Below are 20014 nucleotides of genomic sequence, written 5' to 3'. Positions count from 1 at the left end.
AGATAGCTGAATAACCTCGTCAAACATAGTGCTGTTTTTGGATACTCTTATGGCTTTCGGCCACATTTGCCAGTATTTTGAATGATAAATATATATTATACTGCCAGAAATGAAATCAAGCGGTCCAGGAACTCTGGTATGACAAAGGTTCTCGATCTCAAAACAGAACCCGATTTACTGAGAGTATCTGAGGGAATGTGATGGCATATGTGGGGAAGCATGTATGACAGGGATAGCGTGATCACATGTGTGGGGAAGCGTGTATGACAGGGATAGCGTGATCGCATGCATGGGGAAGCGTGTATGACAGGGACAGCGGTTTCTTGGGGCGGTGGGCATGCCGTTGTGACTGAGGAAGGACAGGCAACTGTCACCAGAGCCCGGATCACCCCACGGATGCTGGGATCCCAGAGTTCTGTCTTTACAGGTGACCTGGCAGCCCCTCAGTTTAGAGGACCCCAAGAGCGCTGACACAGGCTGCAGCCCCAGGGACCCCTCAACTGGCAGCAGTATCATTTGGTTTATTTTCTTCATAGCACTTAGGACCCTCTTGAATTTTCTTCTTGTTTGACTTGTTTATTGACTATTTTATTCCTCCCTTCCATAGACTGTTGTTGCCATGGTCTGGGACTTGGTCCTATTAATGTCTGCATCTCTGGTGCCTGGGGTAGAGTATGTCACACAGTAGATGCTAAAAAACATAGACATTGAAAGAATGGTGGAAAATATGGAAGTTGAAGTTTAGGTATACAGAGAGAGAACTGAAGATCGGGGCCTAGGTTAGAGAACTCAGAACTATAACAGTTGCTTCAACGTATATACATTAATTTCAGCTATTTAATGTGGCTCCTGGGGGTTAAGTGAGAGCCCATGAGTAGGAGTATGAAAGGAGGCATCTGAAAACCGGGGCTGTCCTAAGTAAAGACGTGACCAACGGTGACACACTGTGTGTGCCCTCTGGACTGGACTCTTTTCCACACTCTGACAACAAAGCCGTGTGCGGGCTTCTCAGGCCGGTGGTGGTGGGGTTCTGACTGTCCCCAGGGGCCTGATTCTGACCGTCCCGGGGGCCTGGTTCTGACTGTCCCGGGGGCCTGGTTCTGACCGTCCCGGGGCCTGATTCTGACCGTCCCAGGGCCTGATTCTGACCATCCCGGGGGCCTGATTCTGACCGTCCCGGGGGCCTGGTTCTGACTGTCCCGGGGGCCTGATTCTGACTGTCCCCAGGGGGCCTGGTTCTGACTGTCCCGGGGGCCTGATTCTGACTGTCCCCAGGGGCCTGATTCTGACCGTCCCGGGGGCCTGGTTCTGACTGTCCCGGGGGCCTGGTTCTGACCGTCCCGGGGGCCTGGTTCTGACCGTCCCGGGGGCCTGGTTCTGACTGTCCCCAGGGGGCCTGGTTCTGACTGTCCCGGGGGCCTGGTTCTGACTGTCCCGGGGGCCTGATTCTGACCGTCCCGGGGGCCTGATTCTGACCGTCCCAGGGCCTGATTCTGACCGTCCCCGGGGGCCTGATTCTGACCGTCCCAGGGCCTGATTCTGACCGTCCCCGGGGGCTTGATTCTGACCGTCCCCGGGGGCCTGATTCTGACCGTCCCGGGGGCCTGGTTCTGACCGTCCCGGGGGCCTGGTTCTGACCGTCCCTGGGGACTGGTTCTGACCGCCCCGGGGGCCTGGTTCTGACCGTCCCAGGGCCTGATTCTGACCGTCCCCGGGGGCCTGATTCTGACCGTCCCGGGGGCCTGATTCTGACCGTCCCTGGGGGCCTGATTCTGACCGTCCCGGGGGCCTGATTCTGACTGTCCCGGGGGCCTGATTCTGACCGTCCCGGGGCCTGATTCTGACCGTCCCGGGGGCCTGGTTCTGACTGTCCCCAGGGGGCCTGGTTCTGACTGTCCCGGGGGCCTGGTTCTGACTGTCCCGGGGGCCTGATTCTGACCGTCCCGGGGGCCTGATTCTGACCGTCCCAGGGCCTGATTCTGACCGTCCCCGGGGGCCTGATTCTGACCGTCCCAGGGCCTGATTCTGACCGTCCCCGGGGGCTTGATTCTGACCGTCCCCGGGGGCCTGATTCTGACCGTCCCGGGGGCCTGGTTCTGACCGTCCCGGGGGCCTGGTTCTGACCGTCCCTGGGGACTGGTTCTGACCGCCCCGGGGGCCTGGTTCTGACCGTCCCAGGGCCTGATTCTGACCGTCCCTGGGGGCCTGATTCTGACTGTCCCGGGGGCCTGATTCTGACCGTCCCTGGGGGCCTGATTCTGACCGTCCCGGGGGCCTGATTCTGACCGTCCCGGGGGCCTGATTCTGACCGTCCCGGGGCCTGATTCTGACCGTCCCGGGGGCCTGGTTCTGACTGTCCCGGGGGCCTGGTTCTGACCGTCCCGGGGGCCTGGTTCTGACCGTCCCGGGGGCCTGATTCTGACTGTCCTGACAGGCAGCAGAAGTATGTCTGTTCAGTTTAAGGGAAGGGAGAAAGGTAACTTGGGTCAGCCTGGGCCTTTCAAATTGTTTTCACCCTGATCTGAGGGCCTTTCAGAAGTTGGCCACCACGTCCAGAGAGGGTGTTCCATGGGAGTGTGGAAGCGCTGTGTGAGCTGTATCGGCAGTATCCTTCTGACATTGAAGAAGAGAGGTTTTCTTTCACTGAGCAGGAGAGGAAAGCGTGTGTTCAGACTCCCTCGTATTTGATCTTGGGTTAATTCTACGCCTGTGTGGCAACTCCGCACCCCTCCCCCCAAAGGGGCGGAGCAGCCTCCGGGTGGGTCAGGTACTTGGCAGACACACACCAGAGCTTGCTCCTGTAGCCACAGACTTGTCCGACAGTGAGGTAACTCCACTCACCTGCCCACGGACACGGGTTTGAGAGCCGGGCTTGGGCGTGCTCGGTCCTGGGGGGACGCCCTCACCTCTGCTGGTGCAGCTGCTCGGCCCTGGGGGACGCCCTCACCTCACCTTGGGTGTGCTCGGTCCTGGGGGACGCCCTCACCCCTGCTGGTGCAGCTGCTCAGCCCTGGGGGACGCCCTCACCTCTGCTGGTGCAGCTGCTCGGTCCTGGGGGGACGCCCTCACCTCACCTTGGGCGTGCTCGGTCCCGGGGGACGTCCCTCACCTCACCTTGGGCGTGCTCGGTCCCGGGGGACGCCCCTCACCTCACCTTGGGCGTGCTCGGTCCTGGGGGACGCCCCTCACCTCTGCTGGTGCAGCTGCTCGGTCCTGGGGGACGCCCCTCACCTCTGCTGGTGCAGCTGCTCAGTCCTCTTCTGCGACAACAGCTGTGTTACACGTGTAACCTGCAGCCTCCTGGTTCCAGGTGCAGACGGAGCTGTGGTTCGTCTGGCTCGGGGATGGATGGGATTTTTTTTCCCACAGTAAATGTGTTTTCCTGTAAGGTGTATTTCTGCATAGGACGCCACTGGCCTTCTTCTGGATGTAATTAATGTTTCTAATCATAACATAGACTCTTTCCTGAGAAAAGTCCTCTTCTGTTAAGAGAACACTTACCATGCGATTCGGCTCCTTGTAAATTGTTGAGTGTGCGTTGTTGTGGAGAGCAGGCACCTGCTCTCTAGAACCTTCTCGTCTGAAACTCTGCGCCTGTTCACAGATAAGCCCTCCTCTCCCTTCCCCCGCCCAGCCTGGCAACCTCCGTTCCGGTCGCTGACGTAGGAAGTGGTCTGTTTTACGTACTTCCGAGAGGCAGCGTGTTGCAGCTCTCATCTTTCTGATACGGAGACTTTTTCGTAAACTGGACTTTTTTTTCCTGGTGTCTGTAAGGTAATGGTTCACAGGAAAGGTCTCTGTCCCAACTTCGTTTCTTCCTCAGGATGCAGGTCAACCCCTGTCTTCTCTCTTCCTCCACCAGGCACGGGCCCCTCTGTGGTTTCCGCCTTGCGCAGAGCCTGCGTGAAGGCTCGCAGACGTACTCAGCCAGCGGGCTGCAGAGCAGAGCCGCGACCCGGGGCTGTGCCTGTCCCCTGCTCTGCACCGCGGGGCGTCGTCTGTGAATCACCCTGCTGACCCGCCTGTGGTTTAACCCGCCTGACGGCACAGCCCAGCGGCAGCGAGCTCTGTGACGATGCTTTGTAAGAAGTCTTCCGTGAGTAATTGGGGTTGTTTTATTTTTCTCTGTTCTGTCCCTGCTTAGGGTTGGCGCCAACGTGCAGTTCTCCTGTGAGGACAATTATGTGCTGCAGGGATCCAAGAGCATCACCTGCCAGAGGGTCACGGAGACGCTGGCAGCCTGGAGCGACCACCGGCCCATCTGCCGAGGTGAGGACGGAGCCCTGGGGTCGCTGCCGGGGGGGGGGGGCGCCTCCTTGGGGTCCCCGTGTCTTCTCACCGCACAGCGAGGCTGACACACGGGGCAGCGTGCGGAGACAGCAGACCTGGGCAACTACCGCTTTCAGAGAGATGTGGGTAAAAGAAAAGAATATTTCCTTGAAAATGCTTTAGGAGGCAAACGCTTTCGAGGACATTTGCGTTTTTAAAATCCAGACAGTAGAGGAAAGAATGGAGTCATTCACACTCACAAACAGGCACTCTGTGCCTGGGCCTCCATCTGTCTATCGTCAGTGTAAAAAAACTTCCAAATCCGTAAGAACTTTTTATGAGTTTATTTGAGCCAAATTGTTGAAAATTGCTGGGAAGCAAAGTCTCAAGGGATGGAGAAAGTGCTGCTGAAAACGGCAGTTTTCACCACTTATTTTATACGTCAGTCAAATGGGGAGATATCGGGGGTCACATGAGGTTGACTGGCGGTAGATTGGGGGGGTGGCAGAAAGCAGGTGGGGAAGTCGCTGGGACTGGGTGAAACGTCACAGTGTAACACATAGGCCGTCGTTAGAAAGCAGGTGGGGAAGTCGCTGGGACTGGGTGAAACGTCACAGTGTAACACATAGGCCATCGTTAGTAAGCAGGCGGGGAAGTCGCTGGGACTGGGTAAGACGTCACAGTGTAACACATAGGCCGTCGTTAGTAAGCAGGCGGGGAAGTCGCTGGGACTGGGTGAAACGTCACAGTGTAACACATAGGCCGTCGTTAGTAAGCAGGTGGGGAAGTCGCTGGGACTGGGTGAAACGTCACAGTGTGACACATAGGCCGTCGTTAGTAAGCAGGTGGGGAAGTCGCTGGGACTGGGTAAGACATCACAGTGTAACACATAGGCCATCGTTAGTAAGCAGGTGGGGAGGTTGCTGGGACTGGGTGAAACGTCACAGTGTAACACATAGGCCGTCGTTAGAAAGCAGGCGGGGAAGTTGCTGGGACTGGGTAAGACGTCACAGTGTAACACATAGGCCGTCGTTAGAAAGCAGGCGGGGAAGTTGCTGGGACTGGGTAAGACGTCACAGTGTAACACATAGGCCATCGTTAGTAAGCAGGTGGGGAGGTTGCTGGGACTGGGTGAAACGTCACAGTGTAACACATAGGCCATCGTTAGTAAGCAGGTGGGGAGGTTGCTGGGACTGGGTGAAACGTCACAGTGTGACACATAGGCCGTCGTTAGAAAGCAGGTGGGGAGGTTGCTGGGACTGGGTGAAACGTCACAGTGTAACACATAGGCCGTCGGCAGTGAATGGTTCACGTCACAGGAACAACGAGGGGTCTCCCGGCTCCTGCTCTGGTGGGGTGTCTGGCCTCATGGACGAGGAGGATGACCCTCACATTCCAGAGGCGTGTTATCAGGTGCATTATCGTGGATGCAGAAGACGGCAGTCAGGCTGGAGTGAAAGCCAGCTTTGACCTTCGTTGAGAGAACACCTCCCAAGGACGTGACTGCCCACCATGACCTGCTTTAGTTAGACACGTTTAGGTCACACCATCCTGTGGGTTCACTTCAGGTCTCTGAGTTGCACAGCCACTCTGCAGACTTTCCCTGAGCTTGTCAGGTGTAGCTCGTGGCCCCATCTTTTATTTAGTTATTTATTTATTTTGGTCTACATGTCTATTAATATACTAGAAAGCCCGGCGGTCATACAAAATGACCGCTGTTCTAGATATTATAAATTGTAATTAAAATGATTTGTGCAAAGGTGTCTATTAATTCAAACTGAATTACCCAGGGCAGGCGGCGAGGACACCCCTTTGCTTAGTGCCCCACAGGGTTTCCCCCTTCTACATGCTTAATTGCTTAAAGTAGAGTGCAATGAAGGAAACCACTGGTGGTACATTTCTTAAGAGGCACCGCTAGCTCAATAAATAAAGGTGACTTAAATAATAAAATATTAATTCACATGTCAAAGATCTCTTTGTACACACATTTCTTGTGTAGATCTTTCCATCATTTTTACAATGTTTCCGTACTTGCAACATTGAGAAAATCCTTTCTTGCCACGGTCAAATCGATTAGTTTCTAACTTGAAGTTTAAGGACTGACAGTGTTCACATTTAATATTCATGTCACCAGAGGAATGCTCAAAAATTAAAGTTTCTCCATTTGAAACTGTTTTAATCCTTTTTGCGTTTCAGTCAGCATTACTCTGTCGTTTTTTTTTTTTTGCATTTCTCTCCTGCCTTTGTTCAAGGGACTCATTTTGTCGAGACAGGCTTTTTTGTCTTGCATCTGAGGCAAGCCTTGTTTCTCTATGCTCATCAGTCTCATTTTGCCGAGAAAGACGCATTTGCTCTGTGACTGAAACAAGCCTTGTCTTTCTCTGCTCAGTGGTTTCTTTTTGTCGAGAAAGCCGTTTTTGTGCAGCTTTAGCTCCTTTTCTCTCCTCTTAAGTGCTGTATTTTCTAGGAGGCATTCTTAAAAGAAATTACGTTAAGACGTAGTTTTTATGTAAAACAGATGATTGCCAATGCAAACAAATGTTCACCTTCCCCCTGACCCGCTCAATTTGCATTCAGCCATGGCAACTTCACCCCATTGGCTAGTACAGTTACGCAAGCAACCAATAAGCTATCGGCGACAAACAGACACTTAAGCCGCATTTAATAAAGATACAGTTTGCAAATATTTGAAAAGAGTACATAACCAGACCCCTGTGAGTGTAAGAACTGTCACCTTCAGTGGCAGGGAAGTTAATTTTTGGGTTGGGATCAGTGACAAAGGCTTAGCAGTCAGCATGACCCCAAGCTCATATTTCATTAATTACCGGAAACTAATCAATCTCTGACACAGTGGAACAAAATTTCAGATCATGGTCTTCAAAAAGGTGAGAGGACGTAGTTGTCCTGCGGTGGAGCCAGTGTGGAGTCCCACCAGAGTGGTGGCAGCCACGGCGGGCCAGCAGGAAACCGTGGCAGGTTTAACAGGGAAACACCAATGAAATCCAGAGCAGGAAACTGTGGCAGGTGTAACAGGGAAACACCAGTGAAATCCAGAGCAGGAAACCGTGGCAGGTTTAACAGGGAAACACCAGTGAAATCCAGAGCAGGAAACTGCGGCAGGTTTAACAGGGAAACACCAATGAAATCCAGAGCAGGAAACCGTGGCAGGTTTAACAGGGGAACACCGATGAAATCCAGAGCAGGAAACCGTGGCAGGTTTAACAGGGGAACACCGATGAAATCCAGAGCAGGAAACCGTGGCAGGTTTAACAGGGAAACACCAATGAAATCCAGAGCAGGAAACTGCGGCAGGTTTAACAGGGAAACACCAGTGAAATCCAGAGCAGGAAACCGTGGCAGGTTTAACAGGGAAACACCAGTGAAATCCAGAGCAGGAAACTGCGGCAGGTTTAACAGGGAAACACCAGTGAAATCCAGAGCAGGAAACTGCGGCAGGTTTAACAGGGAAACACCGATGAAATCCAGAGACACTAAGATTTTGTTTTGCATGTTGGCTGTAAGCTACTTGGTGCACATTGGTAGGTTTTATTTTATTGACTTTATTAGGGTGACGCTGGTTAACAATTATCCAGGTTTCCGGTGCCCAGGTCTACAGCACATCTCTGCGCACCATACTGAGATAAGAAAACAGTAGCACTAAGTGGATCAAGGAATAGAAAGGCAAGGTTCATATATGAGACATCTTATCTTTCCCAACAGTCCTTTTGAAAAAAATGAATGGACTAAAAAAAAAAAAACACTCAAAAAACAGTGTCCGTTGAATCTTGCACAGCACATTGCTGGCTCCGTCTAAGGTGAGAATACTGGGTCGCGGAGTCTCCCGCATCGGACCCCTGACCCGGAACCACTTCTGGCTTTGCACGTGTCGTTTCACGCATAGCAGCTGTGCGCCTCTCCGAGGGTCCCGCGGCAGAGCTGCGGGGGGTCGGGCTGCGGGTGGCCGCGTCCCAGGACACGGAGGTCTGCACAGAGAAGCACCAGTCCCCTCAGGAAGACGTGTGTGGCTGTGCCCGGTGGCTCCTCTGCCGCCAGCCTGCCTTGTCGACTGTGTCCTACTAAAATGTGGCATTATTAGGTTTTCAAAGGAACCGCAGTCAACTTGATGTTCCCAACCAGCGACCGGGAATATACCAGGCCCTCCGTTATAAACGAGGACTGAGTCACGGGCGTTCCATGTCCCCGAAGGAGAATAATACGCTTTTATTCTTTAATGCTTCTCTTGCTCTTTTATACCAGAAACATATGTCACTATTTTAAAAGGCCAGACTAGACACAGCTAGCAAATACACACCTGTTTTAAATTGTTAGAGCAGCAGAAAGGATAGATGTGTACAGGGAATTATTTGATTCTTATCTGACTTATGAATCCCTAACTTCTCCCTCTCAAGCCCTGCGTGTCGTCTTACCCGGGAACGCGTGCTGACTCAGTGTCCTGGCCCCACACTGCAGCCGGAGTCCACGCTCAGGTGCTTCTGTCTGAGCGGACAGCACTCTGTCCTGGTGAAGGGGCACAGTTCCCTCCGGCCCCACCCAGCCCCCAAGTCCTGCTCTCGGTGGTCACTAGAGGAGACGTCTCCCCACGCCCTGCTCTCTGTGGTCACTAGAGGAGACGTCTCCCCACGCCCTGCTCTCAGTGGTCACTAGAGGAGATGTCTCCCCATGCCCTGCTCTCAGTGGTCACTAGAGGAGACGTCTCCCCACGCCCTGCTCTCAGTGGTCACTAGAGGAGACGTCTCCCCACGCCCTGCTCTCAGTGGTCACTAGAGGAGACGTCTCCCCACGCCCTGCTCTCAGTGGTCACTAGAGGAGACGTCTCCCCACGCCCTGCTCTCAGTGGTCACTAGAGGAGACGTCTCCCCACGCCCTGCTCTCAGTGGTCACTAGAGGAGACGTCTCCCCACGTCCTGCTCTCAGTGGTCACTAGAGGAGACATCTCCCCACGCCCTGCTCTCAGTGGTCACTAGAAGAGACGTCTCCCCACGCCCTGCTCTCGGTGGTCACTAGAGGAGATGTCTCCCCACGTCCTGCTCTCAGTGGTCACTAGAGGAGACGTCTCCCCACGCCCTGCTCTCAGTGGTCACTAGAAGAGACGTCTCCCCACGCCCTGCTCTCGGTGGTCACTAGAGGAGACGTCTCCCCACGCCCTGCTCTCGGTGGTCACTAGAGGAGACGTCTCCCCACGCCCTGCTCTCGGTGGTCACTAGAGGAGACGTCTCCCCATGTCCTGCTCTCGGTGGTCACTAGAGGAGACGTCTCCCCACGCCCTGCTCTCGGTGGTCACTAGAGGAGACGTCTCCCCACGCCCTGCTCTCAGTGGTCACTAGAGGAGACGTCTCCCCAAAGTCCTGCTCTCGGTGGTCACTAGAGGAGACATCTCCCCACGCCCTGCTCTCAGTGGTCACTAGAAGAGACGTCTCCCCACGCCCTGCTCTCAGTGGTCACTAGAGGAGACGTCTCCCCACGCCCTGCTCTCAGTGGTCACTAGAGGAGACGTCTCCCCACGCCCTGCTCTCAGTGGTCACTAGAGGAGACGTCTCCCCAAGTCCTGCTCTCTGTGGTCACTAGAGGAGACGTCTCCCCACGCCCTGCTCTCAGTGGTCACTAGAGGAGACGTCTCCCCACATCCTGCTCTCAGTGGTCACTAGAGGAGACGTCTCCCCACGTCCTGCTCTCAGTGGTCACTAGAGGAGACGTCTCCCCACGCCCTGCTCTCAGTGGTCACTAGAGGAGACGTCTCCCCACATCCTGCTCTCAGTGGTCACTAGAGGAGACGTCTCCCCACGCCCTGCTCTCGGTGGTCACTAGAGGAGACGTCTCCCCACGTCCTGCTCTCTGTGGTCACTAGGGGAGACGTCTCCCCACGCCCTGCTCTCAGTGGTCACTAGAGGAGACGTCTCCCCAAAGTCCTGCTCTCGGTGGTCACTAGAAGAGACGTCTCCCCACGCCCTGCTCTCGGTGGTCACTAGAGGAGACGTCTCCCCACGCCCTGCTCTCGGTGGTCACTAGAGGAGACGTCTCCCCACGCCCTGCTCTCGGTGGTCACTAGAGGAGACGTCTCCCCACGCCCTGCTCTCGAGAGGCCCTCTCCTTCCAACCTGACCCACCTGGTGGTGGTTTTAGAAGAGGCAGGCTCCCCCACGAGACTGTGGCTGTGTGGGTGCTCAGTGCAGCGTCTGTGCAGGTCCCCTGACCACCCCGACCACCCCCTCTGCCTTTCATATCCCAGAGCGGAGGGTCGGCACACGCATGCTCGCCTGTCCCCTCCTAGCAGGCGTCCCTTGGAGGCTCCTGCATTTTCATGGACTGAGCCTTCAGTTCTTGTTCAGCGGAAGACTCCCAACTTTCCGAAGTAATAAGCGCTAGTAGCTGGGGGTGACTCCCGAGGGACTTTGTCAGAGAAGAAAGTGTTCACCAGGAAACATGCCTTCACTAGAGCTGAGTGTCTGGGGAAGCTGGACACACAGTGCTTTATTTTTTAAAGATTTTATTTATTCATTTTAGAGAGGAGAGAGAGAGAGAGAGAGAGAAGGGGGGAGGAGCAGGAGCATCAACTCCCATAGGTGCCTTGACCAGGCAAGCCCAGGGTTTCGAACCGGCCACCTTGGCGTGCCAGGTCCACGCTTTATCCACTGCGCCATCACAGGTCAGGCCAACAAACAGTATTTTAATGTTGTGAAGAAACATATTTTAGTACACTTAGGGTAGTAACACATGAGGCAGAAGAAATTCAAGCAAAAGTCCTGAATTCCTCTTAATAGAAGGATTTGAGATAAACTGTTAAGAATTCGGGATAAAAATGAGGTGACAGAGAGTCCACACCCAAGGGGCTCTTAAGCCCAATGGAAACGGCTTTCTCACCGATGAGGTGGGTAGAAGGCAGGTGGCACCGGCCAGGGTGGGAGCTCTGCGTGGGGACGGAAGTGTCCTGGAGGCTCAGCCTTGGGTCCCCGAGGTCCGGCCCTCACCTCGTGGCCCGAGGCGGTGTCTCCTCCCGGGAAGAGGGCGGAGGGGGTGGAAGAAGCCGGGCGGAGCCCACGGCTGCACCTTAGGGTGTGTCTCCAGGAAACCTCCCCTGCAGGTCTGCTCTGTACCCGGACAGAGTCCTGTCAGACAGTGCTCAGCTTTCAGTGAGACTTAGAAACGTGTGCTGTGGGGGCCCCTCGGCAGGACCGACAGCACGAGTCGTGTGTCTGTGAAGAGCAGGAGAGTGGGGAAGGTGGCCCTCCCTGAGGGGACGTGTGTGCTGTGGGGGCCCCTCGGCAGGACCGACAGCACGAGTCGTGTGTCTGTGAAGAGCAGGAGAGTGGGGAAGGTGGCCCTCCCTGAGGGGACGTGTGTGCTGTGGGGGCCCCTCGGCAGGACCGACAGCACGAGTCGTGTGTCTGTGAAGAGCAGGAGAGTGGGGAAGGTGGCCCTCCCTCCCTGAGGGGACGTGTGTGCTGTGGAGGCCCCTCGGCAGGACTGACAGCACGAGTCGTGTGTCTGTGAAGAGCAGGAGAGTGGGGAAGGTGGCCCTCCCTGGCCGAGGGGACGTGTGTGCTGTGGGGGCCCCTCGGCAGCACTGACAACACGAGTCGTGTGTCTGTGAAGAGCAGGAGAGTGAGGAAGGTGGCCCTCCCTGAGGGGACATGTGTGCTGTGGGGGCCCCTCAGCAGGACCGACAGCACGAGTCGTGTGTCTGTGAAGAGCAGGAGAGTGGGGAAGGTGGCCCTCCCTGAGGGGACGTGTGTGCTGTGGGGGCCCCTCGGCAGGACCGACAGCACGAGTCGTGTGTCTGGAAGAGCAGGAGAGTGGGGAAGGTGGCCCTCCCTGGCCAAGGGGACGTGTGTGCTGTGGGGGCCCCTCGGCAGGACCGACAGCACAAGTCGAGTGTCTGTGAAGAGCAGGAGAGTGGGGAAGGTGGCCCTCCCTCCCTGAGGGGACGTGTGTGCTGTGGAGGCCCCTCGGCAGCACTGACAGCACATGGTCGTGTGTCTGTGAAGAGCAGGAGAGTGGGGAAGGTGGCCCTCCCTTAGGGGACGTGTGTGCTGTGGAGGCCCCTCGGCAGGACTGACAGCACGAGTCGTGTGTCTGTGAAGAGCAGGAGAGTGGGGAAGGTGGCCCTCCCTGGCCAAGGGGATGTGCTCTGTCACACGGATGGAACCAACCACTGAGTGAACGTCACAGTGTTGCTTCCTGTGCCATCTGTGCCCTTTTATGAGCAGAGGGAGCGGGGAGCTGAGGCTATTGGCTGCCCTCTCTCGTGTCCCTGAGCACTTTTATTTTTTACAGAGACAGAGAGAGTCAGAGAGAGGGATAGATAGGGACAGACAGGAACGGAGAGAGATGAGAAGCATCAATCAACAGTTTTTTGTTGTGACACCTTAGTTGTTCATTGATTGCTTTCTCATATGTGCCTTGACCGTGGGCTTTCAGCAGACAGAGTAACCCCTTGCTCAAGCCAGCGACCTTGGGTCCAAGCTGGTGAGCTTTGCTCAAACTAGATGACGTGCTCAAGCTGGCAACCTTGGGGTCTTGAATCTGGGTCCTCCACATTCCAGTCCAATGTTCTATCCACTATGCCACCGCCTGGTCAGGCCCTGAGCATTTTTATATCAGTGCAGAATTTTAGTTCTAAACCATATGATTGGGGAAAAAAATAGTGGAAACAAGCCCTGTCCAGGTAGCTCAGTTGGTTAGGGTGTCGTCCCACCACGTCAAGGTTCTAGGTTCAGTCCCCGGTCAGGACACAATCAGGAATCGACCAGTGAATGCAGGAATCAGTGGAATGATAAATTGATGTTTCCCTTTCCCTCTCTCTCTCTAAAATCAACACATACATTTTTTTAAAGTGGAGCTATGTGTACAGAATGCCCCCCTTTCTGAACCAGGAAAGGCTCACCAGCACAGGAGGAGATGAAGTAAGAGGCCTGTCCTCCGTCCGCCTCCCCACTCCGTCCTGTCTCTCCCGTGCTCACCTCCCCTGTGCTCACCTCCCCTGTGCTCACCTCCCACGCACACGGCCTCCCTCAGGCGGGCGGCCCCTCCCTCCCAGCCAGCCGGACTGTCCCTCCCTCTCGGTCTGGAAGGGAAAGGTTTTATGTGACACCAAGTCGTTGCTGTGTAACGTGACCTGCTCAGCTCCTCACACGGAGCAACGGCGAAATGCACACGTGTACCCAGGGGCTGACCTGGAACGGAGTTCTCCGCCAGAAATACCTAGTGGCCAGATTAGAAAAGGGTCAAGTTAATTATAATAACACTTTATTTAACCCGAACATTCCCCAAATACTATCGTTGTGGCATCTAGTCAGTGTCACCATCACAAGGAGATGTCTCTCAGTCCCTTTCTCTCTTACACTATGTGTTGAATCCAGTGGGCATTTGACACTCAGATCCAGCCTCGGCTCAGACCAGCCGCCTGTCCGGTGCCCAGTGGTCACCTCGGGCACTCAGCTCTTCAGTTCCGCCCACCCTCCTGCCCTCCCTGCTACCTGACCTGGGGAAGCCGCCAACGCCCTTGTCCGTGTGGACGGAGGAAGTGACCTCAGGACGTCACGCCCTGCCTCCGGGCCAGCGGCTCTCTCTGCCAAACCTCCTCTCCTCGGTTAAAATGCCCGAGCTGTGCTGGGTGGCAATATTTAGGAACTCTGAGTCTGCCATCATGACTCCTTTAAATAGCGTCCCTACTGGCTTTAATGACTGATCCATTAATTAGACAACAGCTGAAATACATTTAAAGGGAAGCTTTTTAACTATTTCTATAAAAACAAAGCGTAGCTTTAACTCTCTGGAGTGTCAGGGGAAATAGGTATTATGAACTCAGTAGGGTCAGAGGCTACCCCGTGCCGACTGTAGGCATGCTCACTGAGCTCCCAGTCGGCCCCTTAGACCAAGCGCAGCTTCCAAGTTCACACCCACCCTGTGCTCTCCCCGGAACACAGGGACGTAAAGAAGGCATTAGGGCTTGTGTTTTCCTGACTCACTCTGAGCCTTTAAAAAAAGCCCTCATATTGATCATCTCAGCCGCATCGTCTCAATTCAACCATCTGTCAATGCAATGAAGTGCCGCTTGCCCAGACTTCGGTCACGTTACGAGACTGCAGATCAGTGAGTTAAGGCCGGGCTGGGGCTCCAGGCTCCAGGCCCCCCACCCCCGCGCCCATCTTCATGAAGGGTCCCTAACTCTGAAGTAATTAGCCTGCCTTCTCTCCAGAAGGAGTATCTGACGGAAACTCTGATAAATGGTGGTGAGTCAGAGGGATCTATCTCGTATGGACACTGGTGTGGGCGGCCAATGCTTACATTAGCTAATTGGCTTTGAGGATGGGGCGGGGGACATTACCTTTTCTCCCTGTGACCAAGCAGATGCATGAGTGTCACTGCTTCGTCATTATACAAGCGAGTTGGTTTGAAATTATGCCTCCTTAGGGGTAGGAAGATAACTGTGAAGATTTTCACAGGATGAAGTGTTGTGAGCTGTTTAAAGCTGGTTAAGTATCTTTAACTGGAAGTAGGGTTTTCTTTTTAAATTTTATTTTAGTTAGAAGCGGGACAGCAGACAGACAGACTCCCGCATGCACTTGACTGGGATCCAACTGGCATGCCCACCAGGGGGTGATGCTCTGTCCATCTGGGGTGTTGCTCTGTTGCAACCAGAGCCATTCTAGCACCTGAGGCAGAGGCCATGGAGTCATCCTCAGTGACTGGGCCAACTTTGCTTCAATGGAGCCTTGGCTGCAAGGAGGGGAAGAGAGAGACAGAGAGGAAAGAGATGGGGAGGGGTGGAGGAGCAGATGGGCACTTCTATTGTATGTCTTGACCAGGAATTGAACCCGGGACTTTCACATGCTGGGCCAACGCGCTACCACTGAGCCAACCAGCCAGGGATGGCAGTTTTTAAAATAAGAAAACAAAAACGAAGAGGATATAGTTGTTTTTTGTTGTTTTTTTTCCTTAAGTAAAGTAACCAAGCTGGCATTTCATCCCATTCATATTTAGGAGAGATTTATGTATAAAACCTCCTTTAATGGTAATACACTTTGATGTGCAGAATTAATATTTTTCATTGCTCACTGAGTTGAAGGGCACATAGAAAAAGGAAGTGTTATTTGCAAAATGTGATCTTTGGTTACGTGGAAGCCAGAGAGAGCTCCCACAAGTCACAGAATAAAGTTATCATGACCTTGGGAGTCCAGATTAGACTAACCTAAGAATTACTGTTTGTTTATTACCTTGTCATTGACCAACACTCTGTATAGCTAACTCTTTCTGCCCGTGTTTTCTGCCCACGCTGAAACGACCTTTTACCTAAGTAGGGAGAGACCATCTGCACCTGAACCATGACTCCTTATTCTACCAAACGAAACGTCTAAAGTCAGATTTAAGAAAATGCTTTCTGTACAGAATACTTTGTCATGAAGCTGCAATCTCAGATTTAATGAAATATAAACCCTTTTAACTGAATTCCAGTGAATTCGGGGATAAAAAAAGACATGTTGTTGCTTCTGACATCTTACTTGATGTCACTCAAGAGAAAAGCATATTTTTCTCTTTATTCTTATTAAGTGTTTGGAAATCATAAAGCCTTTCTTTTACCCTCTTCTCAAATCCTGTCCACACACAATGACTCGAAACTAGTGCTTTAACTTGGCGCTGATGACGTCCCTAGGATTGTATTTCCTCTGGCCCGGAACACATGCCCCCAGCTGTCCCCGGGGCCCCCTCCGACCGTTTTCATCGGTTTCTGTCTCATCTGAAATTCTCCGCCCGCCGTCTCCCATGGCAAGCCCTGTCCAGACCCTCTCCACACTCCCCGCTGCCACCTCTGACACCAGGTGCTCCCGGGAATGTGTGCTAGTTGCCAGGTGAAGGCCAGGGACGCAGCCTCGTCCTGTCTCCGCTGTGTCCCCCCGGGATGACCGTGCTCAACTCACAAGAAGCCTTTCGCGTCTTGGCGTCCGCTCTGCACGCGTGTGCCCAGGCGCACCGGGCAGCGTGCCAATCCCGGGCTCGTGTGGGTCCCTTCAGTCCTGGCAGCAGCCACATTAGTGCAGCGACTGGAGAAACTGAGAGCCCTACAACGTGATAACTTAAGATTAGACACCTACTGGCCACTGCGTGAGCCTGCCCTGGGACTCAGGTGTGACTAAGGAGAGCAAGGTGCCCCTGCCGTCCCTTCTCCACCTGGGTGGATGGTAGGGACAGGGACATCCCATCCGTGGTGGCTAGAAATGCTGTTGTCTCGGAACAGGCAAGAAGTAGATGATGCGATATAATGAGGAATTTCCTTTGAAAGCTTGGGATGTGCGCCCTGAGGTCCTATTAATTTAAATTTAGTCAATTAGGATATAATGTATTTAAGTGGTTCTGTGAAAACAGTAAAGATTCCTGGAAATGAATTTACATGAATAGACAAATTATTACTTCATATTCCATAAGATAAATGAAGTGAAACAGATATGCTTTCTACTTGATAATTATCTATTTATCGATTAGACAGAGAAATGGCATCTGTGGGCACCAAAATCAGTTTCCTTTCCCCTTTTACACGTTTCCTTTTGAGTTACTCTGTTTCCAGTTATCTTTGTGAATTCTCGTGTTATTTTAAAACACAGAAGATACAAGTAAAACTTAAGCATACAAATTGTGCAACCTGTCATATGAGTAATATTAGCTGAACATCAGGTCATAGTCATTACCAAAGACCATTTATTAAGCATTTTTAAGCACTTAAGTAGACGTGACATTGTATTAGTGAATTTCCAAAAGGGAGACGCCCTGTAGTTATTTGAGCATACCATGTATGGACATGCACTGTTGTACTTTCATTATGGGACTATACTTAGACCTTCCCAGAAGAACTGGATCGGTACTGGTGTACTGGAGTTGATGAGTGGGCCAGTCACATACTGTGCTGACCAGGAGTACCCGTGATTGGCACAGAGGTCCCTTTGGGGAGGAAGCTCCCATCTCCAGGGACACTGGGAGATTGCTGACCAGGGGAACCCGTGATTGGCACAGAGGTCACTTTGGGGAGGAAGCTCCCATCTCCAGGGACACTGGGAGATGGCTCAGTCATTCCTGGGACAGTTTGCACCAGACGCCGGAGCAGCTGCACGTCCCATCCTCGGCGGGGGCAGGGAATGGGGAGCGTCCCGGCGTGGCAGGTGGTAAAGCTTCAGGGGCCTGATGTCCCAGGTCTCCCCACCGTGTCCTGTGACTCCGGGACCTGTGCTCACGTGTCAGCATAGCACAGAAGCGGGGCAACACCACACCGAGGGGGTTTGTGGGTACACCCGTTCCAACCACTCTCCTTCTTGAGAAGGGTCTAAGGCAGGGGTCCCCAAACCACGGCCCGTGGGCCGCATGCAGCCCCCTGAGGCCATTTATCCAGCCCCTGCCGCACTTCCAGAAGGGGCACCTCTTTCATTGGTGGTCAGTGAGAGGAGCACATTGACCATCTCATTAGCCAAAAGCAGACCCATAGTTCCCATTGAAATACTGGTCAGTTTGTTGATTTAACTTTACTTGTTCTTTATTTTAAATACTGTATTTGTTTCCGTTTTGTTTTGTTTTTTACTTTAAGATATGTGCAGTGTGCATAGGGATTTGTTCATAGTTTTTTTTTATAGTCCAGCCCTCTAACGGTCTGAGGGACAGTGAACTGGCCCCATGTAAACAGTTTGGGGACCCCTGGTCTAAGGCGTCACCCTGACTCTCAGCACCCCACTTTCCTCCTGCCGTACAGACCAGCCCCTCCTCCACCCGTCAGGGAATGTGATCGCAGGCGCAGGAACCCCCCACCGGCCCCTCCCCAGCTCTGGACCGCACACGCTCACTGCACGCGTGTCAGCGGGACTCTGGGTCTCGGCTCGTCTCCCCTCTGTGGCTCTGGACCGCACACGCTCACTGCACGCGTGTCGGCAGGACTCTGGGTCTCGGCTCATCTCCCCTCCGCAGCTCTGGACCGCACACGCTCACTGCACGCGTGTTGGCGGGACTCTGGGTCTCGGCTCATCTCCCCTCCCCGGCTCTGGACCGCACACGCTCACTGCACGCGTGTCAGCGGGACTCTGGGTCTCGGCTCGTCTCCCCTCTGTGGCTCTGGACCGCACACGCTCACTGCACGCGTGTCGGCGGGACTCTGGGTCTCGGCTCCTCACCCCTCCCCCCAGGCTGCTCCGGGTTCTCCTCACGCTCTCCTTCTTCCCCAACACTGACAGTTTGAGGGACTGGACGTAGAGTGGACATGGTAAAAATAACTTTCGGGGACTCAGAGCTGGGGGAGGGGACCACGGTGAGGAGCCAGAGAAAGGATGTTCGCTGTGACCCTCCCGACCGAGGGCCGTGTTTAGAAAGAAAACCCCGGGGGACAGGGTGACGGCAGACGATGCCCAGGAGGGCGTGTGCTCTGGACTCACACCCCACGTGGACCTGGAGAGCGGCTCCCAGGAACCGTGGTGACTCACGGTGCGTGGTTATTCGGTAAGGATGGCACAGCCGCGATTGAACTTGGAGCAGCTGTCCATGGCGGTTCTGAGAATCATCTGTGGATCGTGGGAAGGCCTCGATACAAGAAGGTCACACCTATTGCATCATCGTGGGGGCCGTACTGGGGACATGATGGAGAAGCAAGTGACCAGGACAGGACGGGCGATGACCAGGTCAGGATGGGTGATGAGCAGGACAGGACGGGCGATGACCAGGACAGGACAGGCGATGACCAGGTCAGGACGGGCGATGACCAGGACAGGACGGGTGATGACCAGGTCAGGACGGGCGATGACCAGGACAGGACGGGCGATGAGCAGGTCAGGACGGGCGAGAAGGGCACAGACTGGGTGAAGTCCTGGCTAATGTCTCCAGCAGTTTCTAAGATGGAGGTTGAAAGAAAATACAGTTATATTGTAGCATTTAAAGACGTGACACAGGTTCAAACACAACAAGTACGTACACGGGGGACGGTCCAGTGCCCGCATTGGCCGGATTGTGGAGGTCCGAGCAGCGAGCAAGGCAGAGACGCCCGCCTTCCCTGAGCATCTTCACACATTTCATCCGCCCATTGTATCGATGGCCTGATTCAAGTGTCCCTAACATTTTAAAATTTATTAGAAAAGCGTAGTGTAAAGGTAGAGATGGTTTTGAAGAGAAAAAAAAAGAAAAACATTCTTTGAAGAGTTACTTTGATGACTTGAGGCGAGAGAAGTATCTGAGAAGGGACCGAGTGCATCCCGGCTCGATGCGAGACAGCGCTCTGTGGGCACAGACTGTGGGCACGTGCTGGTCTCCTGTGACCCTGCTGCTCACGGGCACCTCGCAGAGCCCTGGGCCCCTCAGCCGTGGGGGAGGGCTCCGGGGGAGCTGGAACCGGTCTTACTGAGGCAAGCTAGAGGTCAAGCTTCAAAGCCGACAGCTGGGACGCCGGCCGTGGGGGGTGGTGTCCGATCGGCCGAGCTTCCCAGCAGAGTGGCGGCTGGCTGACGGCTTCAGGGCCACAGGCTGTCAGTGGGACGGACTTGTTAGTTCCCAACAGCACAAGTTCTTCAGGCCTCTTTTCTTTCTTTCAAAGTTCTAAATAGAACTTAGAATGGCACTTGGATAATATCAGTTCAAAATGAAGTTAACAAAGATATTTTTAACCCAGGCTACATGAGGTTACCATTCGGTCTGAAACATAACAAGGTGTGACTACGTGATCTGAAGGTGCTTTGACACAATTTGCACGGACGGACACTTCTGACTG

At 53.9% G+C, this 20014-nt stretch overlaps 1 protein-coding gene across 1 annotated transcript in view; it reads left to right on the top strand.

Annotated features, from left to right (window-relative positions):
- Positions 1-20014, top strand: part of CSMD1 (CUB and Sushi multiple domains 1) — a 1728861-nt gene that overhangs the window by 1209675 nt on the left and 499172 nt on the right. Inside the window, exon 9 of the mRNA XM_066382147.1 lies at positions 4145-4269. Within this exon, the coding sequence (XP_066238244.1) occupies positions 4145-4269 (125 nt within the window). The remainder of the gene's footprint in view (positions 1-4144; positions 4270-20014) is intronic.

This window comes from Saccopteryx leptura, chromosome 4, assembly GCF_036850995.1.
Source record: "Saccopteryx leptura isolate mSacLep1 chromosome 4, mSacLep1_pri_phased_curated, whole genome shotgun sequence".
Lineage (NCBI taxonomy): Eukaryota > Metazoa > Chordata > Mammalia > Chiroptera > Emballonuridae > Saccopteryx > Saccopteryx leptura.
The sequence above is the reverse complement of the archived record's forward strand: the minus strand, read 5'-3'. Positions and strand labels throughout refer to the sequence as shown.